A 24,431-nucleotide genomic window follows, 5' to 3' on the forward strand; every position below is an offset into this window, starting at 1 on the left:
CCCCCATTTTTGACCTGGTTATCCCCAATACGAAACTAGCCTAACCTGGACAAATAGGCTGTCAATTAAATGTAATGCCTTTGTAAAAAACAGAAGCATCAAGAGCACCTACAAGAAGACAAGTACTCTGGTTACTATTTTGGCCCATTCAAAACTGATAAGAGGCAACTTCCAAGTTCTGAGTCTGATTTAGCATTATTTTCCAGGAACACGTATATGGTGTATATGTGATTAAATTTCTTGCTGTTACTTTCAGGACAAACTTAAGACACAACTGATATAAACAAAATAAAACCACAGACACATCTTAAGTTTTTAGGGGTTTAATGGACTTATGGATTCATTTAAAGGAGGTGATAAACACATACAAAAATACCCTTTCAATACATTTTAGAAACAAACATCTAAATGACCTGTTAACTGTTTTCTGAACAGCAAAACGAGTTGTCTGAAAGAGTGGTGCAGATTTTTATTCAAAAAGACCTACCTGCTATGAATGCTTAAAAAAAAACAAAAAAAAACAAAGAACAAAAAAGAGAATTCAGAGGTCACATGGTACAAATATGCAAATATAAATAAAGTGATAAGAAAACCCCCAATAATGAAGAATATGCCTTTTGAAAAACTTGCCCTCAGCACATTTAGGGAAACTGATGCTGGGAAAAAATGCCTGAGTCCCAACTGCTCCAATGAAGAGGATGCCTCATTATCATCACTTTACACAACGTTGTACACATATATCCTCTGTGCTGGACACCCAGCTTCGATGTGCAGTGTTAAGGCCCAAAACAAGAAAAAAACAAAAAAAAAAACAAAAGAAAAGCTAATTTCCTGACCCCCCCCCCCCCCCCCCCCCCCCCCCACACACACACACACACACACAATTCGTGGACCCAGAAGATGCTTTAAGAACCTCCACAGGAGGCACAGAGGGTTAACACCCAAAACAAAGGGAATTCTCTCTCTAACACAAACACAGCCACCTATGCATGCTCACACACTGTCAACCATAAATGCATGCATACACACAAACCAGTGCAACTCCTCAAAAAGCTTCTAACCATTTGTTTTCTCTTCCACAAAACACAATCTTTCCAATGGGCATGAAATGTGCTGACAACTGAGGCCTAGTTTTACCAGAAGTAATCCTAACAGAAAACAGGCCAAGTGAGGGTGGATGAGTGGTGTATAAATATGTAGCGAGGACAGTGGGGTGGGGTCAATTAAGAAGTGTCCTGATTTAAATGCATTCTGTATTATTTATTGTTCAGGTTGACATAGGGTGTCAGAAATCTTCAATCACAGTTTTGTGTGACTGAAGTGTTTGGTACTCACTTTACTGTCAGCCTTACCTTACCTGCACATGACAAGTGGGTAGACATATGAATATGAAGAGATAGGGACATTGAAGCTCAAATGAACAGATACTATCGTATGAATAGTTTTGTATGGTTGTTCCTGTTCAACATTAATCCCACAAAGAACAATGACACAAAAAAACAAACTCACCACTACCAGAAAGTGCACAACCGCTCCCATTGAGAATGATTTTCTTGCTCTTATCGCCTGAGCAGCTCTGATGTCACTGAGCATCATGATCACCTACACACTGCAAGTGTCCTGGAGTCCTTTTTGGGTCGTCGAGCAGGTCCAAAGAGTTGTGGTTGTGTTTTCAATCATATCCAAGCAAAACCTCAATAAATGCTCTCTGCAACTGTAATCAAACCTATACGGTGTCTACAAAATACCCTGGGCTGGAGACATTTTGTTTCTGACAAGCAGTAGAGAAAGAAAGAATAAAGAGAAGAAAAATTTTTTTTTTTTAACTTTTTTCCTTTTTAGATAAAACTACAATAGAATGATCAAAAGACTTAACAGTAATCTTTTGCTTTTTTTTAAGACAAAAAGTTATGTACATCAACATTTACTGTACAGGTTTCTGTTGGGGGGGAAGTGTATAGCAAGCATGAATATCTGTTCTGAGCTTTTTCTATTTTTTTTAAAAAACATGTGAAATGGAAAAAAAAGAAAAGAAATTACTGTCCGTGTGTACATTTGAAACACAGAAAGAGAAGGAGGAGTAAAAAACTGCAGCTCTAGCTCTCATGTCGTATCTCCGTGACTCAGGGGTTGAACAAACTCTGGCTCCGAGTGTGACAGTATTGACCGAATCCGTTATCCACTGGCAAATCTGAACTCTATGAAAGATCTGAGGTGAGGTGTCTTTCCTGCAGCAGCGTCACGTTTCCGACCTGAACACGCTCCCTGTCCGTGGGCGCACTCGTCCTCCTGCTGTGTGACTTGACTGTGTAGCCCCCGCCTCTACGGGGGTAGGGTCTTCAAGCTATGTGGATTCTGGCCTTTTCTGTTTCTTTCAGCCTCTTGGCCTGTTCTTCCAGAGGGGGGGAGTGGGGTCTTTTTGAGGCTGCTCCGTTCAGGGGGTCGGCGACTCGGCTAACTAGAGTGGGGATGGAGCTGCCGACGGTGGGCACCACTTGCTTGGATGCTTCATGTTCTAAAGAATTAAAGACGAGATTTTAATTTAGTCTCCACTGTAACCACATGTTAGTCATTTGATTAAAGTCTATTTCTCATCACTGTCATTTTAACCTTGACTCATTTTGCTTTTCTAATGCTATCACTATGAAACAGCTCCCATAGTAGTTAATTATTAAAAGGTAGATTACTCATTTATGGCAGAAAGCCGACTGATTCAGTTATTGGATCACTCGGCTCCACAGCAACACAAAGAGGAGTTTCTGAGATCAGAGCAGGTGGGATTGTTTTCCTGTCAGGAGGCTAATCAAGCATATAATACAACTCCATCAGCAGCGCCAATCTCAGATAACACTGGTCCATTCTACCAAACATATTCTGTGCAATCTGGGGACTCTACAAACGGCTATGGTGAGCTGGAGAAGACAACAAAACTGATATGGGACCAGTGAGCTCATCATTTCAAAAACACAGACTGTTATCTTTACTTACAGTTGGTACCAACACAGTTTGTTAATGACAGTAAAACCAACTTGAATCACATATCAGATGGATGCCGAGGCCTGTTGCGATAAGCAATAAGTCAATAAATTGCACGGTAAGAAAGAATGAGCGTGACAAGTTTGCTGGCTGTGATAATTTTCATTCGTTTTTGTTTTTTTTTTAAATTCTGATTAACCACAGACTGTGTATGACAACAGGTTTTACTGTGGAGTACCTCGACTGAATGCTTCGTTTCTTGCGGAGTGACCGCTCTCGTGTCGTACTTTACAGCAGCATGTTGCACCACGAGCCCGTGGTGAACCAGTTAACCTGTACAAGCCGGTAACTGGCATTACATTACATATTTTTTGAAGGGCAATTTTGTTTATAGAACAGAGACTTTATTATCGTCATACTTATTGTTTTTGGTTGTGTTTGGTTTTCATTCATTGTTTATGAGACAGAGTCCGTTCTATTTATAAAGTACACCCTTTGAAAGGGTGTACTTGCATTATTTTGGCATTGTCATATTAGTTGAAAATTGTCTCATAATAACATTATCGCTTTGCGCAATGTTATTTCTGAGAAAATTCATCGCACAGCAAAATTTGTTATCATGACAGGCCTATGGATGCCCATTACTAAAAACAAAAAACACAATTAGTTTATTTTCCCTGCAGAGGACTTCAATCCAGAATAGAATATAATTATTCTCCTCACATATAAAGCTCTTAGTGACCAAGCTCAGTTCGATCTTAAAGGTCTCATGGGTACATATTGTTCCAGCAGAGCACGTTACTCTCAGACTGCAAGTTTGCAAGTGATTCCTAGATGTTCTCAACGTAGAATGGGAGGCAGAACCTTCGGTTATCAGACCCCTATCTGAAACCAGCTCCCAGTTTGGCTTCAGGAAGCAGACACCTTCTCCAGCTTTAAAATTAGGCTTCAAACTTTTCTTTTTGATAAAGTTTATAGTTCAGGCTGGCTTGGTGACCCTTAGCCATTCCTTTAGTTTATAATACTTTAGGCTTAAACTGTTGGGGAACATCCTATGATGCACCGAGCACCTCAATCCATTTTTATCTGACTCGTTATTCTATTACATTATAATAGACATTAACTTGTGTTTCTTTCCCCCCTCAGCAGGTATCCCTGGCTTAGAGTTATGGTGCTTGTGAGCCCATCTTTCCGGTTTTCTCCACCCTCAAACAGTCCGGGCAGATGGACGCTCTTCCTGAATCCTGTTGTATTAGAGGTTTTCCCCTCCACTGTCAGCTTGTGCATGCTCAGGATGAGGGATTGAATCAATGAGAAGATTTGATGCAATCTGTTGTCTATCATAAACTGGACTGATGTTGATCATTTAATGGATTTGTTTTAACTGGATTATAACTGGACTACAATTAACTGTATTGCATCTGTCAAAGTGGCTTGAGATAACTTATGAATTGGTGCTAAACAAATAAAGCTGAACTGAATGATAGATGTTGAGCAGGATGATCGATCTTGTTGACCCACTGGAGCCCCACTAGCAGTACACGTAACGACCAGAGGTTCTCCTGGTTGATCTCACGCCATTTCACCAACTACAGCCTACAGTTTACCAGTAAGCCGTCGTTTTCTTGCAAATCCGTCTTCCCTGAAAACGAAAACAAACAGCTAGAACTGCACATTTTCCTTTAAAACAATAAAGATGAAGTACATCAGGTTAGTGACATGAGAGCACATTAATGAATGCTTTACACGGATTTCTAAACATCTCCAAAAACACATATTTATGACTTTTTCTTGCTTCAGTTCAAATCTCTATTGCTGGTTAAGGTTATTGGTCCTTTGGGAAAATGAAATTGTGATTTGTATGATTAATTCGAATCCTGATGAACAATTTAGTCGATTTAAAAAAAACCCAAATCTATTGCAGATTTTTAAAAGACTGAGCAATTTACCCGGGGCAGCAGTGGCTAAAGCAGCACAGCATGTCGTCGTCGATTATTTTGTTACTCTGCCACGGTGTTGTCGAACAGGACACTACTCACCTTTGCCTTCAGCGTTAGAATTGGTGTATGAATGTGAATAAATTTTTGGTGGTGGGGCGGACTGGCAGCTATGACCAACCACGCTGCCTCAGGGCAGCTGTGGCTGCACATGTAGCTTGCCACCAGCAGAGAGCAAATGTGGAGTAAATGAAAACTGGATTCAATGTTAAAAACCACTATACAAATCTAACCAATTGAGCCCGTTTACGTGACCATCAAAATCAGATATCTGGGAGTAATCAGATTACTGTAACAATCTGATCTAAAGCGTCTACATGCAATTGTAAAATACCATATTCGAAAGGTTGTTGTCTAAATTTACCAGTCCATTATTGGATATATTTCGGAGTATGCACATGTGTGGTGATGTCACATTCGTTTGTTTTGTTTTTATTAAAGATTCTGTTTTTAATTTAACACGGTGGCACTGGCAGTCTTAGCGTTAGCTGCTAATGTGAGAGGTAAAGCTGCTAAATAGTTTACAGGTGAATGTTTTACTTCAGCAGTTCCTAAATGTTTCTGCAAAGCCCCCTTTTCAACCACAACAATGTCAAGCCAGCCTTGCATTTAGAATTTTTAGAATCGGGTGTTCAGAAACAAAGTTATTACGGTTTCTACTTTAAAAATCAAAATCTGACATTACGAGAGAAGCTGATGTTGGATGGACTGTTGGATCATTTTCCTTAAGAAAAAAATTATTAACGTTTATACTGTTGGTGCCGATGTTGAACAAGATGATACTCACTCGAGCCAATGACAGGAATAGACATGCCCTTCTCTTCACTGGTAGGAGCAGCTTCTGGACTGAGGGTGCTGTCGAACACTGGGGGCTTGGGAGGTGTGATGCTGCATACAGATGTTGGAACAGTCCGATCATACAACCGTAACATGACAGGAGCTCAGTCATTTGAAGATAGAGTACAATAAAACTGACTTGTGTCGGTTGAGAGCCAGTTTAATGGAATTTTTCACCACACGGCAGCTATTACTGGCTGGGAGAGGTGAGGAGGCGTCTGGTAGCTCCATGCTGGGAAGTCTCTGAAGTAAGAAACAGTAGCACAATAAAAATGACCCCATTGTAATTAATAAAACCTGTTAACTACTTTAAAAACCCAGTCACAAGAAACTAATCAAAGTATAAAATAACTGGGTTACCTGTGTCCTTGTAGTATCAATGGTTGGAATGGGCTTTGCCTTTGATCCAGAAGGGGGTGGCTAACAGCAAATAGACAACAAAGTGTTTATTTTGTGAGTGCTGGCTTCACGTGACCACTTGACAGAAGTAGTAAAAGTAACACTCACAGTACTGGGTGCTTCTCCGTGTGGACTGGAGTCAGAGGATGGTGGATATGGTTCTTTGAATGCAGAGTCACTGTTGGACACCACCTGCAGCCAAACAAAACATTTCTATTCAATCTGAAATAGAGCCTAAACAGTCCAGAATCCTGTCTGTGTAAACACAGCTCTTTCCTTACATCTGACTCTTTTTGCCTCTTGGCTGGGTCTTCTTGTGTGGGTGAGTGTGGTCTCTTGGAAGGCGCTCCATTGATGGGGTCCTCCAGACCGTTGGGCTCCTCTTTGGGGCTGCTGGTAGCGTTGGGCTTCATGTTCTCGCTCGGCGCTGTGCTGATGGAGCTGCTGGCTGGTGGAGAAGGAGGCTTTGCTTTAACTGAAGACTCTGCAAAATAAGAAAACAAGCATAGGTAATTTTATAATAATTTTAGGTTCTAGATATGAATATTTTACTTCATAATGAGATAACTTTTTTTCCCCTATAATATATTCAATCTTAGACATTTGAACTCACTTGACCCTATAACAGGGATGGACATGCCTTGGTCTTGAACAGCTGGTGCTGCACTGGGTGCTGGGGAGCTCTCCAAATGAGGCTGTTTCGGAGGGCTGACACTGGAAAAAAAAAACAAGAGGAAGCACACATTTACTGAGCGTCATCTTGTGGATTTAAACCTTGTTGTTGTCAAAAGTTAAAGGGAAAAAAAAAGAAAAAGTATCATACCCGTCATCTGGGTCCGATGCAGGTTTAGGAGGGTTGCTTGTTGGGGAGCTGAAGGGAGTCCCCAAGTCTGTGTCTCTGGAGCTGTCCAGCTGACTGCTGTCCAGAGAGATGCGCTTCGAGCTCCCGCCGTTAGAGCTGCGGTTCAACTCCGCTATGCTCTGTAGAGACCGAGGAGTCAATAAACACAGAAACAAAAACAAAAGACAGTATAATAGTAAAATCACATGCAAAGAAGACATCTGACCCTCTTCTTCCTCTGCACCAGTTCAGGGGGGAGATACTGATGAAGCTGTTTCTTCTTCACATGCGTTGCTTCGATCTTCATCCCGTCCTTCAGCATGTTGATGTTGTTTGCTTGTCTGTAGACTGTAAAGAACAATGTTAAGTAGATAGGACTTTCCAAAACATCACCACCTTATTGGAAAATACAAATGAGGCTAAAGATTGATTTTGTTAGAACTCAGGAAGACTGTGCTGTAGTGAGAATGCCACCACACTGAAATGTGATGTGGAGTCTGTAGTAATGAAACTGCATCAAGCACTTATTTATTTACACGTATCACAGTTAGTAGGACAGAAAGAGTGTGAGTATTACTTTTACTAAACTAATCCCATAAAGGATGTTCAGTGGTTTATATACTAAATGAGACACTGTTGGAAGCTCTGAAGATTCTGAACATTTAAAGAATTCCAACAACTTTAATCACTTAAAAACTTTCTTATGTCTCTTAGTTTGGAAGCATTCTAAGAAAAAAAGGCTATCTGACCGAAACTGTGTGATGGTTTGTTAACTTATGTAAATAAATTCTTGTTCAGTGATGTGCACATCCTTACACACAGTCATCTGAAAATGCTCATGTGTAAAGATGGAATTGAAAATTAAGTGAAAAAGCAGCAAATGTTAATTAGTTTGAGAAACTTTCTGGGTTCTTGAAAGCAAAATCTAAATAAAAGACTGGTTGCTTGGACTACAGCTAACACTACAATTGAGCATTTTGTTTTGCTACACACCCACGAACCTTTTCAGTTTTAAAGTAGTATAAAGCCTGATTACTTTTTGCCTTGAAACAGTCACTATCATCAGATTAAAACGTAAGACAACAGTTGTTTTGGTTTAATAAAAGCCAATAACTGTTTTACTAAACAGGTTTTACATTTATATCTCCAACTTATTGATTAGCAACATTTTTCACAGGTAATTAAGTGTGTGGTGCAGTGTGTCGAGATGTTGGTGAATGAAACCAGATTTGGTTCATTTTATGTCATAGAAAGTCTGACTGACTGGAATTGGTTTTCTTTCCACTTTCAAAAGCTTCCCAGTGACCTACCGGTGTCTGTGAAGGACTGGATGTCGTACGTCAGGTCAATGTTGACACTCTCTGCATTCTCCACCTTCTTGAAGATGATCCCAATGAACCACATGGAAACAAAGTCGCTCCTGTTGGAGAAACACAAACATCACAACATTTGGTTAAATGGTTAGTAGAACAGTCCTGACGTTAGTAGCTGTGTGGAGGATAAAGCTGGACTCACTCGTTGCGGTTCTCTTTGGACCCAGGAAAAGACTGAGGGTTGACATGAGCCAGCGTGATGTACTCGTTCCTCTCGAGGTTTCCCACCAGGACGCGGATCTTTGACTCTACAAGGCCGATCCTGCGGGAGGGCAAGCCGGTTGGAAGGTTAACATCTACTGATGAAAGTGGATTTATTGGTAACAACTTTAAACTCCTGGACTTTTACACTCACCATTCTAGGTGGTTTTCTTCTGTTGATGCACTGGCTGTTAAAACAATATAATGCCTGCAGAATAAAAAGAAACTGCATCCATAAAGCTGTAGAATAATTTACAATACTCTTATATAGAGACTGGTAGTAATTTTAATAATCGAAAAGTCTAAACTTTGTGCTTCTGCTCAACAAAACTGGTTTTAATCAATTTACTCATTAAAATAGAAAACTCAGTTTCTGCAAGCCATACAGGAGAACATTAAGATAATACTAAAAATTGTACTGCAACACCAAGTCAAGAATCATCACAGACAGGACAAAAACAGCATCTATAACAATCTATTTAAACAAGAATCATAAAATCCACATGTAAGAATGCCCCCCCCCCAAAAAAATATAAAAAAACACTGAAACTTCAGAACCAGAAGTTGTCCCAGAAGCGTGCAGGTGACTAACGCAGCTCCTGAGTTGCAACGGTAGATTTAACAAAACCTGGCATCAAGCTCTGTTGTGGTGTTTAAAACGTAGGAAGAGCTTTCACAGTAAGCCAACCAGAGGTACTGACCACAGCGAAGATGACTCAAACTTGCCCAAACTGAAACCTTCCTACAGCATTTATGCAGCCCCGCCATAATGTCACCACAATATTTTGATAACTGCAATATCCTTTGTCTACAACAACGTAAAACCATCAACACCTACTTGTACTTTTGGAAAAAGTTTGGTGGCTCAAAGAGCTTGGACCATTCTGCTTTGCCTTGAAGAATCTCGTCTGTGACGTTAAGACCTGTTTATGACGAGTCAGAGGGATAACAACCATTATGCCATTCAAAGTAACAGTCACTCAAAACACGAAGCACAATGGATTTAGAGATTTAAGAAAGCTTTATTCAGCTCTGTAGTATTAAGCAGCTCTGTGTACCGTGTTTGAACTCCTCGCTCATGATGGTGCGTGTTGATGTAGAGACGTTGTACGTGGAGTTCTGCTGGGGATAAGCAGGTGTGATGATAGGCATCAGGTGGTATCTGTCTGATGGGTTCACCTAAAAAAAAAAAACAAAAAAAAAAAACAAAAACAAAAGAGGAACAAGACAAACTTGGCTTTCCTTTAGAAATGAATGATAACCTATGCAAACACACCTACACACACACCACCCACCAAACCCCCACTCCACCAGCATCCACAGAAAGGATTCATAAATCCAGAAGCACGCACAAAAACACAAACACAAACACACCCACACTAATTTGCGTCATGTTTCCCTTATTTACATTTTTGTCCCCACAAACATGAAAAAAAAAAAGAGGAATCAAGAGAACTCTTTAATAACTGTGGTTTTCATCCTGTGAAGTAATTCGGCTGCTACAGATAAATGTTACACAGCTGGATCTATTGGCATGTTGTGTGGAACTGCTGTAAATTAGGCAGCTTATTTGATTCAAATATAATACTTCCCTATATGATAAATTACCTTGAAATCATAAGCAGTTCAAGCCCGAATAATGTTTGAAGTGACACCGGTAATGCTTAATCATATTTTAAAGGGTATTAGCTTTCCACAATTTAAAAGTGGGCATCACTATTGTTCCACATACTTTATTTGCAATAACTCATTGTAACTTTGACAGACTAGATTATTATTCATGTACATTCTGGAAAAGAAACAGTCTCTCAGCCATGCTTATAGTCACTGAATAGAAATAAACACAAACAGACAATTAAAATGTGTTTATTGCTAATGGAAAACAAACATAAAAGAGCAGTTTTAACTTGAGGCAATGGGACAATTCGTTTGGGATAAATGGATTTATTGACTTAACTCATTTATATATACAGTAGTAGTCAAGGGGAAACATTTACATTTACTTCTGCTCTGATTCAATAAGAACATGACCTACAGCGCCCCCTGGTGTGTGGATGCCAGCATCTACAATTTGTGTACAGGTTAGAAAAAAAGTTGCTCATTAACCAAAATCAAAACATGGCCTAATACCAGTGTAACTCAGCATGATTATGAGCTTATGTAACTCCCTTCTGTTTCAGTACTGACTGCACCGTGTTTATATTACAGGCCATTAACAAGGCACCCTAAAAAAATCATTTAATATCACTAACAGTAATGTTTGAAATTTGTTTTATCCTAAAGTGTGATGTTTCCCTTTTTCCAAAAGGTAATTTATGTTGTGGTTTCTGTAATGTTTTCATTAGAAGTCTGAGTATTTAAAGGTCAAATTGGAAGGAGGTAGCTAATGCTACAGTTACAGGACAAATTGCATTTCAAGATGTTTTTAAGCACATGTTCACTTATGCTGTTCAGTTACTGATACATTTTGCATTGAAGGGGAGTGTCTATATGATAAAACATCCATTTAGGAAGTCTTCCTTGCTTCAAGCTGCTTTGGGAAGCTTCCTCCCAGCGGAGTTAAGGGCAGTGTCACATGAGGGCAAAAGGATGAGAAGTAAGAAATAAGAGACATGGATTGGACCTATAACCTAACTGTAACAAACCTTTTCCAAGCCTGTACAGATAGCAGTTACTGTGTCAACACAGCAACAATCATGAAAAAATGGGGGGCACCATCATTTAAACATGGGGATAAATCACAGGTCATACTCACTCTAGGATCCCACACTGGTAAATTCAGATTACTGTCCTCAGGCTGTTTCAATAGAACTGGATTCGGCCACTCCCTTCAGGAAGGAAATGACAAATGTATTAAATGAACATGGACATCTCAGACATGGCAAATGCTAATATCATGTGGAAGAAGAAAGCTGAATTCTTACCATTTAGAGAAAACTAAAAAGAACTTATGGACAAGTGTGGCAGCCACGGCGTTGGGATAGAGCTGGCAGGTCCTGGCCACCAGCATGGCCCATGACACTCCACCCAGAAAGCCCAGCATGTTGGAGTAAATCCCTCGACCTGCAGCCACAGGACACATTTCAGCAAGACGGAAACCTCTTTAAGATGTTTACTTTATTCATAAAACGAGCACATCATCAGTCCACTACACGTGAAGGGCCATTTTTGGTGGCAGTACAAATGATTGAGCTACAAATATTTACATGCACGAATAATAAACATGACGAGTGGAGCCAACAGAAAGCTTAAAAAAAAAACGAAGAGACTAATTTTAACCACATAAACACAAAAAAATACTCCATAGTGGTACAGAACATATACAGTAGAAATCAAATTATGTTAAGAGCATGTCAAGAACAGATTATGATGCACACCAGTAATAATTATTATTTTTATGAAAGCAGAGGGCAATTCAAGGGCTAAATGTTCCTTCAGTTCTCATCTGTGGTCTAACATGTAGCACCTGAAAACGTCAAACTTTCAGAGTTGGGGGAAAAACTGTTTTAACATATAAAAATAAGTAACAACGCATTAGACATCTGGACATCACTTACGTTTCGCCCACAGTTTGATGGCTCTCAAGGTCAGCCTGAAGTTTTCTTTGTTTGGCACCAGGTACAAAATTTCATCTGTAACTCGACAACCTGGAAAAAGGAACCAACAGTTTCCTTAAACACTGTCAACATGAGTAATTTCACTTTAACAGTTCTGGAAAATCTGTGACAAAACATTTCCCTGATGGAAAAAACTTATTTGGAATCCTGTAGCTCCGACAACCAACCGAGGAAAACATCACGCAGAATCACTTTAACCCTTAAACGTCCGAGTCTCTTTTGGCCATTAAATACTTTTAATTCTGCCTTTATAGACATCTCCTGATTAAAAAGAAAATTCTTGAACCCATGTTTTGAATATTTTTCCATTTCTCAATATTTTCACGCCTATAAAAGATCATGTGTGAACAATAACGGTAGATCAGAGCATCCTCTAAATGTAAGGCTTGAAAACTTTCAGAAACCTCATAAATGAGGAGGATAAAGTGGCCTTTGGTGGAGTTGGTTCACCGCTGTGACAAGGCATCTTCTCTCGGCGAGATAATGCCAAATTCAAATTTTTACTATGGCCCGGGTACCGTATTGTCCGGACTATAAGTCACACTTTCTATAGTTTCACTGGTCCTGTGACTTATTGTCAGGTGCGACTTATACATATAACATGTTTATATGTTAACTCATACCAACTGACATGAACCAAGGACTAAACATTATCGTCTACAAGCTCGTAAGCTTTTCACACAGAACTTCTGTTTTGTGTGTTTTTGTGTAGTTGAATAACTTTTCAGACTAAATGTTTGCTCTTGGTCTTGGATTTTGTGAAATAAATTTCTAAATAAATGCGACTTATAGTCCAGTGCAACTTGTTTTCCGTCTTCATGACGCATTTTATGACTGATGCGACTTGTACTCCGGAGTGACTTACAGTCTGGAAAATACGGTAATAACATTGTTTATGGCTTAATGCGAAGGAAAAGAAAACAAAACGTGTTATTTCCATAGATTAATCTTTATACAGACCCAGTTAAAATAAAAAAACTACAAGGAGTGTTCATGTGATTTGACACATTTATAATGTTAGGGAATTAATGTGGCGTTACATCGCTGCCAAATACCTTGATGAGCGTACCAAATATCCTGGTGAGCGTATTTATCAATTCAGCTGCGCATTTCTTAATCGAGCGAGCGCTTTGCTCTGATCGCTGGAGTTTTTAATTGCTCGCGGGGCCGCGAACGCAGCACAGTGAGCGTAAAACACGCCCACCACACTCACCATTACGCTCTCGTCGGAAAACTCTGCTCGCTCTCTCTGTTCAGCGGGCAGTAACCTTCTGATTAATCTGACTGGCCAGGACTTTCATTTCCAATTCGGTGACAGCACGGGACTTGTCTGTTTTCATTTTTTTTTTCTTTTTTAATAGCTTGGTGCAACTTTATTGCCCCAATAGTAGGGAAACATTTACAAACACGACAGTTTAACCTGAAAGTAAGCAGAAAATCCTGTTGGAGCACCAGGAAGATTCTAAATGACAGTTTAGAAAACAAATATAATACAGACAGGTAAAAGCAATCGGATTACTGAGGGTTAAAACTAAATAAACATATTAATACTGCACATATGTTTGTCAATGAATGCATTATTATGTTAATGTTGAAATAAGTGTAAACACAATAATTTCATACATTTCTGGAGGGAAATATTCATCTCAACCAACAAGCTAGCATTTATTAAAGATCAGACATGATGGTCCTCATTAGCCTCCATATTTCTTACTGATAACCACTTCTGTAAGGTTAAATGATTAGGTTGTTACGGCTTACTTTCATCTAATTATTAAACCCGTGTGGTAGTATATAATGTCCCAGCAGTATGGACGGCTCTGCTTCGATATACTAAGAGTGGTGACACTTTCACTCCCGTATACAAAAAATGTTACTAGACATTCAATAGTTCCAAACACCAGATCAGACTGGGATCATCACCAATACATTCCTTTAGTTTCCAGAGGTAAATCAATGCAATATCAGTCTTATAAGTCACGAAAATGCCTGTACATTCTGTCGACGTCCTGCATTAACATATTTGCGTCTGTTAAATGTGATACAATTTTGTTTAAATATATTTTGCCTTTGTATGTTATAGCTATTGTGCTTTTACACCATGTCCTCACAGCCTTTTTGTTTTAGTTAAAAAAAACAAAGTGTGGTCACGGTCTCATATTATTTATTTCAGTGTACTGATCAAGTGCATTGTTATTCATTGATTCATGGAATTTGATGTGTAATATGACTTTGGTTAGTGGAAACGTATTATCACCTTGTTCTCATATTGCTGGTTATGTTTAGCCTGGAGATGACATTTCGGGGTCCTGTGTTGTATTTTAAGGTGAACAGTTTTTTCATGTACTGGGGATTTTAATGTGTAGTAGCAGGGAAACCTCTGGAGTTTGTAATGCTTTTCATGAATTCTCTATTACATATAATAGAAAATCACAGAGCAGATGACTTGTTAGGTAATTATCCAGAGCTTACTGGCTTTTCTCCATTAAATTTTATTTAAACTGTTTAAATATTTATGAAAACTGCTTTGTCCCTTTTGTTTTCCATGTTCCACCAGTAACTGAGTAATAATCACCTAAATTTGATTCCTAATTAACTTATATTTCACAGATTCCCTGTGCATCTCTATTCACTATCACTCTTTTATCTTCCCTCTTTATTCTTGTATTACTCTTTCACTCATACTTGTTGACTTCTTTGGTAACACTCATTGATATTAGCTCATGTTACAGCTGCTCTACATTTACGTTCTGTAGCTAGTTTAGCCATTACTCATTACTAGTCATTTTAAAAAAAATATCTTTATTCAGGAGCAGCAGGCAGCAACACTGACATCCCGTGCTGTCACCGAATTGGAACTGAAAATTCTGGCCAATCAGATTAATCAGAAGGTTACCGCCCCCGACTGACAAATACGCCCGCTGAACAGAGAGAGCGAGCAGAGTTTTCCGACGAGAGCGTAATGGTGAGTGTGGTGGGCGTGTTTTACGCTCACTGTGCTGCGTTCACGGCCCCGCGAGCAATTAAAAACTCCAGTGATCAGAGCAATGCGCTCGCTCGATTAAGAAATGTGCTGCTGAATTGATAAATACACTCACCAGGATATTTAATAATAATAATAATAATAATGGATTAGATTTATATAGCGCTTTTCAAGGCACCCAAAGCGCTTTACATTGTGTGAATCCATTATTCATCCACTCCTCACTCATACCTGGTGATGGTAAGCTACTTGTGTAGCCACAGCTGCCCTGGGGCAAGCTGACGGAAACGTGGCTGCCATTCTGCGCCTACGGCCTCTCCGACCATCACCGAACATTCATCCACACATTCATACACCAGCGATGCCAACACTGGAGGCAAGGAGGGTTAAGTGTCTTGCCCAAGGACACAACGACAGATGACTGCGGGAGCGGGAATCGAACCGCCGACCTTCCGATCATTGGACGACCTGCTCTACCGCCTGAGCCACTGCCTGAGCCACTGCCGCCCCATTTGGTACGCTCATCAAGGTATTTGGCAGCGATGTAACGCCATAAATTAAACGGAAAATATTCGTGATACGTAAAATCTGGATTGTCAGTAAACATAAGAAAATCTGTTATGACATCCCTACCATAGACCGCCTAGGAGGTAAAGGTCTGGCCTTGAGACAGTAGAAACACCTGCTCATTAATTATTTCAATAAAACCTAGTTAATTTACCGTTAAGGCTGCGAATACATCGAATGTCCAAGTTTTTCAGGATGGAGTCCCCCCTCAGGTCCAGGTTGTCTGGAATGGACTGTAAGGCCAGTCTGGCAAAAAGCAGGTCGATCTGCTCGGACGGGGAAAAGAGTGGGGGGTTACAAAAGTAACATGAAAAACCTGTGTCAGCTCGTTCTGTTTGCAGGGACCTAATCAATAAATATACAGTATCAGCCAAAAGTTTGGACACATTTTCCTATTGAATTTAAAAAAAGTGTGTCCAAACTTTTGACTGATACTGTATATAGTTTCTTTTATCTGAAAATGAAATCAAAGCCTAAAATGAAACATGTCGTTTACAACATTTGTGTGTATGTAGGTAAATGCTACTTTAAATATACAAAGCTCACCTCAATTCCATCAAATTTGAATTTAATCACTGGTACAAAAGCATCCTCGACCGCCTTAAAGAGGGAAGAAAAACAATATCAACGACTGGTCCGCTGCAAGACTGAGAAAAGTTAAGTCTGTGTTCTAGCACATGGAGATAAACTTACCCTGAGATCTTTTATCTCTTCGTGCTGTTTCAATTTCTCAAAGAAAGACTGGAAAAAGTCAGCTCTCTCTACGTGGCGTGGAGCTACACATAAGGCATCGATATCAGCTCCTGCAAAACAGCAATTTACATCAGTGTTAGCAGTTTTCTGGTGTGACAAAGATCTTCAACGTCTCACTGACGATATTTAACTGCTTGTGAAGTTATGGAAACATGGGGTTAATGGCCTCAATGTGTTTTAGACGTTGTTCAAGTAGACATATCCACAACAGTAAAGGAACAGTTGCCAAAGCATGGCTGACCACACGTTTGAGAAGTTCAGACTTTCCTTAAAACATGTCGCCATGGCGATTCATATGAACGCAACAAATTCTGATTGTTTATGAAATACTTGAACAGATGTAACCTCTTGACATTATTATATGTCTCTTTTTCCCAATAAATACCAAGATTAATACTCTGACTAACATAAGCCCAGCTGTTTTTAACCTGGTTGTTCATAATTAAACATTGCAGATTTTAAGGTCAATGGAAATGCCAGTATGGTACAAGTATGGACAAGTCTTTATTTTAGCCTTTAATGTGCTTAAAATTAGGTTTTTAAAATGAACCAGTCACAATACATAGTTTTCAGCTTGTTAAAATAACGTTAGAAATAAAATTTCCAAAATGCAGGAAGTCACACCCAGTATTTCAGCTCTTTTGGTACTACTGTTCTGATTCTCTGTGGTACACTTCTTTCAACGAGAACCATCTCATTTATCAGGCTGTAGTATAGCTGTGATATTTATGGACGTGTTTAGAAACTAAGTGGACATCTGCGATCTTCTTGAAAGGACTTGAACATCTTTGCTTTATGTCTAGTAATATAGTGACAATTAAATGTAGTTTCCAGCTCCAAACATATGGCTTACTAGGACTGGGCGATTAATTGAATTTTAGTCACAATTACGATCTGGGTTTTCAACGATCATAAAAATGAAAGGATCCGATTATTTTTGTCCCTTGCAGTTTCCTCTTGTGCTGTTTTCAGTTGGAAATCGAGTGCCACTGGCATTGCAGCGCTCTGCTGCAGACTCCTCCCACAGCCCCGATTGCTTCAGTTTTATTCAGAGTGAGTTGCTCCTTCACCAACTCACGAGATGGCTCCTTCACCATCATTTTCTATGATACTTGTGCAATGAGGTGAAAATCGCTGCCCTCCTCCAGCCAATGAAATGTTGCGCTCGTTCACGCAGACGAGCACACGGGGCCGACGTGACACAAGAAAACAGAAAAATTTTCAATTTTTGTGAGTCGCGACTAAATAATCCACCAGCTTCCAGAGACACAGAGAGACAAATGTTATAAACAAACATAACTTTTTTTCTCAATTAACACAGTGAACAACCCGAATTTAAGAAACTCATCAACACTAATCATGATTATCATTTTTCCCATAATCGAGCAGCCCTAAGGCTTACCCACGTGAACACCGCTATGTTCATAAAAATAGGGATCTCTATGTTCTAGCAACTACTGTCCACATGTGTCTCTGAAATAAAAGATTTTAGAAGGTGCCTTTCAGTGAGAAATGTTTCACTAACTTTAACTGTAATATTCACTTATAGATAGTAAAATCTGGGTTTTGTGCACTGCTATCCCTTTTATTTTATGTCCCAAAATGCACCAATCTCCTGTCGCTGAAGAAATGAAACTGACATCATTGCCAAATTTGAGCCAGAAAGAGTCAGACAACTTTGAGAATGAGGTGGGTTCACAGAAAAACAGCGAGAAAACTCTTGCTGTTCTTAAAGTTACCAGTCCTGTCAGAAAAATTGCATCCACACTTTGTGTGTTTTCATGTGGACAAATTTCTTTTGTAAACAGTGCCGTGTGGATGTGATTAAACGTTTGAGCTGACAGATTGATGGTATTTTAGATTTACTTTTAACATCCTTTCTTGAATGGATAAATGCCAAAATGCAAATGGCATAATTTAAGTTAATTGAGGGCGGCTTGATTGTAAGTGTTGCAGTGTTGTTTACAACAACGGCGTTTTCAGGGCACTAAAGCCTTCTGTTAATGGTCAGCCAGAGGTTACCCAGCTCTCTGACCCCAAAACTGATCTTTTCAAAAACACAACAGCAGAAGGCTACAACAATAGCAACCATGTGTTTTAATGTCAGGGTAAACTGAGCTTTTCAAAACACTGACAATGTACACCTCCAGCATCATCATTATTCCAATACAATCCAAAACACAGTAAAAGCAGCATTCACTGCAGTTTAAATCTGTTTGAGTCAGATTAAAAAACTTCAGTAATGACTACATACCTTTTGTGTGTACTCCCAGTCTGTATGAACCAAATGTAAATATCTTTCCTCCAACACAGCTGATTGCTGATGGTGGGAGGTTCTGTAAGAGAAAAATAGTCATTACAGGCCTATCATAGGACAGCATTCAAGTTGCTTCAGTGTCTCTGTTTATGACTTCACAGGATATCAAATCAGGGCTTTCTGAAGACAACATCTACCATCACAGATGAGCCTACCTTCAATTCACTGATCTCTGCAATCCACTCCTTAACAAGGTTATTCAACTTTCCAAGAACAGCAAGTCTGAAAAGTAAAAACAAAAAGTTTAACCTCCAAATCCTTTAATTCAGAGTCATAAACATTTTTATAAGAATCCAGACTGAAGTTTGACAGACTGCAGCTATATCAATATAGTGCAATTAAATCATGTGCATGTGTCAGCATGAGGGAAAAACAAGAGTTAATACAAGGATCTGGTTACTGTACAAGCAACATGGGACCAATTACTGGAAAAGGTTTCCTGTAGTTGAAATGCAGTTTAAGACCTTCTCTGGTAGACAAAAATAGTTCAGTCTATGAGGCTGAGCTATTTCAAGGAAAGGGACACCAGGGACTGTAAACTGCACTCGATGTACCACAAAAAGTCATTTATCAACTTGAGCAGAACTAAACACGAAACATTTAAATCATAACAGCATGAAGTATACAGACACGTCCACTGATGAAGTCACAGTGTGCCAGCTGAACTTTGAAGTTACAAATCTATGAAGGCTAAAATAACTAAAATTCAAATAGTTTTGCCGCCAATGAGCTGCCATTCAATTAAGTCAACAGTTTATACTTATCAGTACAAAAAAAGGTGTATTGACACATCAGGATTTAAAATACAATAAATTTCCAACACATTCCTTTATTTCACCACTCTTAATATAAGTGATAAAAGCACTGACAATTTATAGAAATAAACATGAGCTGTTTTAAAGACATTTAACATTTTCTTGAGTTTATATTTTAAAAAGCACTTAATGCCAGATATAAATCAAAAGCTAATAATGCCAATCATTCTTACAAGAGAGGATGTGTCAAAGACTGAGCACAGCTTCTGCCTCACTGTTAAGATATTTGAGAAATTATTTTTGTGCTAAATGTCTGACAGAAGTGGACTATCTGGTCACACCTGAATAGGGAAATAAATACATAAATAAAGACCAATATTTTAAAACATAAAAATACAGATCAGTGGAATCAGGATGTATTTTTGCCAAGTTGACTCAATATTGGAATTTTTGTATTAAGCACTGAGAATACTTACTGTTTCATTGTATTGTAAAATGCCCTGAATCAATTCAAATCCCAAGACTATTTGCTCTTCAGCAACAGTTTCATATTTACCCACTTATATACAAAACGTATGAACCCAACAGAGCTGTGTAGACAACTACTAACAGCCTGCTGGCAGGTCATCTGTGTTTCAGAAAATTAAGTTTTGGTTCAGCACTTGACGTAGTCAAGGTGGTTGCATGCTTGGACAACACCATCTTGAAAGGATTACTTTCTCATTACCTCTACCCATTGCCACTGTTATCTGGGCAGTTATTGCTTCTTTTTCCTCTTGGCTACAAATGGCCAAATCTACAGGAAAGGGTAAGAGGTGGAGAAAGGGGAAAAATCTACTATGAAGATGGGACATTACTGGGTATAATCAAAGTCACACTATTAAAGCACAATATCTGCTTATGAGTAAGCCAAATATGATTCCTCTGCAAAATTCAAATACCTCCACATAATCTTAAGTGATAGGATAGGACAGATATGTTTAGCATTTAGCTAGGAGGAGTAGAAATCAACTGAGATTTGACCTTAGAGGCTTATCTTACACCTTGAAAATAGAGACACTGTCTTGAAGTTGGAGTCTGTGCATACAAAAGCCCCCCTTAGAGCAGGCAGGAATACAAGATGGCATTTAAATACATGATGCCCACTTCATATGGGTACTCATATTTTTGCATATGTGTCTTGCAGGTGCTGCTGACAGAGTTTTAATGAAAAGTCTTATGTGCTACAACAAGTAATTTAAACATTTCTGTTCCTCACCTGTGGTTCAATTCCTCTTCATCTTCAAACACCCCAAAAGGTTTCATAGCTTCACAAAGCTTATCGGTGTATTCATGGTCTATTTCTCGTGGGGGTGCAAGGCTAATGGCAGAGGTGATACCATAGTGTTTCTGAGGCTGTTGCCCACCAGGCATGGTGCTATGAGGAACATGACATGAGAAGAAGAGGCAATACATAAAAAATAAACTACACGTTGAAACATCACTTTACTGAGTTCGCTTAATGACATTTCTAGCATTTGTGTCAAATTGTGCACATAAACTGAATGTTCACTAAGTTTTGATTTAAAAAGCAATTTACAAATATATATGAATATAATAAATCTTTATTTAAATAACAAGTTTCACATGTTTTTCAACTACCGCGAACGTTTGAATTATCTTTATCAACAAGCTTTGAAATCATAGGTCAGTACCATTTTTCATTTTAAACGTAATTTGCATACATTTTCACAAATGTCATCAACACAGACTAAAATACAAACTCAACAGGAGGCAAGAGAACATTAGCTGTGATGCTACAAACAGGTTGGAAGCGCTAACAAATTAGCTAATTTAGCAAGTTAGCAAATGTTAGCGGGCTGCCACGGAAGAATTGCTCAACTAATGACTCCCTTTTCTGGTTTTAGGTTTTGAGTGTTGACATTTTCCAAAACAAAAAACAACAAGTGAAACCAGTTAAATCCGGAAAAACAAATCTTAGACACTTACACAACGACAACCAAGCTAGCCAACGAACGGTGGCTGCAGGCCTTGTTGTGACAGTTGGCTAACATTAGCTGTTAGCCTATTCTTCAGGACCGTCTTAAACGCGAACAAAAATACTTATAAGTGACAAAAGTGCCACGTGCATGACTTACCTTGACATTTCTTTCATGACACTCTAAAAAGCTTGCAATAATTTCTGCTGCAAACCTGTAAAAAAAACTAAGAAAAGTCGGCAAGTGGGAATGATAACAGCCTCGACCTGATTACAACAATGGTCACTTTCCAGAGAGCCGTTCAAACCTTCCCACTGAACCGGAATCACTACTCATAAGATAACGAATCAGCTTGTAGTCCTGAAATAATATTCATATCTAACTAATTCCCAAAACGTAAAAGGCTTTTGGATAATAGCAGTTAAACACGCATTTAATTTCTTTAATAGGAGTATTAAGGCGCTAAACTACAAATGGAAAGGTGTTTGTTGAACAACGTCTGTCTGCACCACGTTGAACAACCATCGTCAAAGGCACCGCCTCGCCGAGGCCAAATCACGTGATCAGGGAGGCCTGTGGCAAAACACAACTCTGAATGCTAGCTTGAAATGCTATTAGCAACACCTGCCACGCGAACTGGGTTATTAGGGGCTTAAGTAAGGGGCATGTCGATACATAGAGTAAAAATTATGGAGCATAACAGCTAAGTTGTATATGCGCGCTAACACAAGCTTTAAGTTGGCTGTTGCCCAGATGTTTCCAAAAGGTTCTAATTTTGTATTTGATCTACACGATATTTATATATATATATATATATATATATATATATATATATATATATATATATATATATATATATATATTGTCCTTGCATTATTTAAAAAAATATTCAAAGCTAAATGTCACATTTATATTATACAGTTATATTTATGTTTTAATCTTATTAGTTAATTAAAAAGTTTGCTAAGCATAATAATGCTTCCATTTCAACTTATGTTATGTAATTTCCTGTAGTACATCTCAATGAAAAATAAGATGAGCTGAGAAAATGTAGAGATATTATATTAAAATGAATAGATTATATGATAGATGTTGCCACACTGAATTGCCAGTGATCTGAATTAGTGTTACCACTAATTACACAAATTATTGCAACTGTAGAAACTGAAAAGAACAATATAGGCTAAATTAACAGTTTTGCTCAAAGGAAATGTAATTGTTTTAGACCTTATTTTTCATCTTATTAAAGGAGAAGTGAAATTAAGAAGTGAAATTACAGAAGCATGCTCATGTGTTTCATTACATAGAGTTGTGAATGCCTCAAGAAAAAGGGAACTGAACTATAATTTCAGTACTAAAAAAATGTCAAAATTATCCTGGTGACCCAAACACTATCTAATATTCTTATAATTTCTACATTATTTGAATATGTCCAAACAGCTGTATATGTAAAATAAAATCTAGGTGCAACTCATGAAGCTGTCTTTTTTGAAGTTGATTTGCTGCCAGTTAATGCCTTACCCATTGTTGCTCTCATAAGAACAATAATTACACTTCAAAGTAAAGATAAGTCAAAGTGAAATAGGTCAGTGTTTGTAAAAATGAGAAAAGGTTTTAAATATTAATATAGCCAAGCATCAGCTGTAAGCATCTGCACGCTATTAATTAGTTGGTTAGGAAATGTGAGGCATTATTAAATTTTGTGTAACATTTCCTGGATTCCAGGCAGCTTAGCTAAATGTCTAGTCTTTTTCTGTGTATTTGAAGGGGACAGGCTTGGTTGTGGCTGTTTGTGGAAGGACCTTCTACCAATGTAAAACAGCTCTCTCTGGAAGACAGTTTAAATTCTAGCATTCTAATTTTGTCCAGTTTTGCTTTTGTTTTTTTTTTTTCAGGCAATTGTTTTATTGCGTTATGGCAATAAAACCATTGATGGTTGTTGAACAATTTACTTATATGGGAGAACAAACCAGATTTGATTTGTTTAAAATTGTTTATTAGGTGCAGAACCCCAAAGTGGCCATGAAAAAAAACGTATGCATTTTGTCAAGATAACAAGGTAGTTAACACAGCATCTCAAGAAAACAATGATTGCTTTCTTGACATAATGGTTAAATTTTTCTTACAAGCTCTGGTCAAACAAAGACTTTCCTGAACTCTAACAAAGAAAGACCTCTTTATGTGGCACCATTTTTGCTACCGTGTCTGAATGGAGAAACAACCCTGTGTGTGAAGTGAGAACTCTTTGAGTTTTAACACTGCAGCAACTGCTTCATTTGATAGGTGCTAGCATCGTTTGGGATAAGGTTCAAGGACTCTTCATTATCCCGTGAGGGTAATTTGTTGTACAGCAAGCAGTCAAAACAATCAGTCAGTGCACAACCACACAAGCAACAATAAATATCCAAAAGGACTATGATAGGTTAAAAAAAAGAGCTACTTATTCAACAGGGCAATGGCAGCAGGGACAGAAGAATAATTGTCTGTTAGTCCTGTTTCTTGGTAGGATGTACCTGCGCCCTGATGAAAGCAGCGAAACTCACGAGCCAATGGGTGGCTTTGATCTGCAAGGGTTGAACGAGCCTTGTTTAGCACATGGTTTGATACAGGGCTGAGAGATCATTCAGGGCAATTTTCCCACTCAGTCTTACAATCCCCTGCAGTCTGTTCTTGTTTTTTAAGGGAAAGGGAGCCATACCAACGGATAAAAGAGAAAGTTAAAAGGGATTTAATGAAACAAGAGTAAAACACTCGCATAAAAGTCCTGTCAACATTAAAACTACAAAGCTTCCAATAAAACTGCATGTGCTGGTGAGGCGTCCTGCACACAGCATCC

General features: G+C 38.6%; 1 protein-coding gene across 6 annotated transcripts; it reads right to left on the reverse strand.

The window, feature by feature from the left end:
* Window positions 1-307: 307 nt before the first annotated feature.
* On the reverse strand, window positions 308-22,138 carry papolg (poly(A) polymerase gamma). 6 transcript variants are annotated; one of them, XM_042010839.1, is made up of 24 exons: window positions 21,755-22,135; window positions 20,875-21,033; window positions 19,017-19,083; window positions 18,799-18,880; window positions 16,485-16,594; window positions 16,338-16,391; window positions 15,946-16,057; window positions 12,182-12,271; window positions 11,549-11,687; window positions 11,380-11,452; window positions 9,683-9,803; window positions 9,463-9,547; window positions 8,779-8,832; window positions 8,566-8,685; window positions 8,361-8,470; window positions 7,277-7,398; window positions 7,033-7,190; window positions 6,850-6,923; window positions 6,491-6,693; window positions 6,318-6,401; window positions 6,171-6,230; window positions 5,950-6,053; window positions 5,761-5,861; window positions 308-2,515 (listed from the first exon to the last, which is right to left on the reverse strand). In XM_042010839.1, exons 1-24 carry the CDS (start codon window positions 21,769-21,771, stop codon window positions 2,340-2,342), a joined length of 2,475 nt encoding a protein of 824 aa, XP_041866773.1. In that variant the 5' UTR covers window positions 21,772-22,135; the 3' UTR covers window positions 308-2,339. The 6 variants fall into 6 exon arrangements, with proteins under 6 accessions (XP_041866773.1, XP_041866772.1, XP_041866778.1 ...); XM_042010838.1 differs by having other exon boundaries at window positions 6,823-6,923; XM_042010842.1 differs by lacking the exons at window positions 308-2,515; window positions 5,761-5,861; window positions 5,950-6,053; ... (9 more) ...; window positions 9,463-9,547; window positions 9,683-9,803 and adding an exon at window positions 10,475-11,167.
* Between the last annotated feature and the right edge of the window lie 2,293 nt (window positions 22,139-24,431).

The sequence above is a fragment of the Melanotaenia boesemani genome, chromosome 16 (genome assembly GCF_017639745.1).
Source record: "Melanotaenia boesemani isolate fMelBoe1 chromosome 16, fMelBoe1.pri, whole genome shotgun sequence".
Lineage (NCBI taxonomy): Eukaryota > Metazoa > Chordata > Actinopteri > Atheriniformes > Melanotaeniidae > Melanotaenia > Melanotaenia boesemani.

What these genes read in the sequence shown, in the direction of transcription:
- papolg (XM_042010838.1), bottom strand. An exon ending in CAGAGATCAGTGAATTGAAG is followed by an intron (nt 18,881 to 19,016) that starts GTAGGCTCATCT and finishes TTTCTCTTACAG; the next exon opens with AACCTCCCACCATCAGCAAT. An exon ending in TACCAGTGTGGGATCCTAGA is followed by an intron (nt 9,804 to 11,379) that starts GTGAGTATGACC and finishes TTTTTTTTTTAG; the next exon opens with GTGAACCCATCAGACAGATA.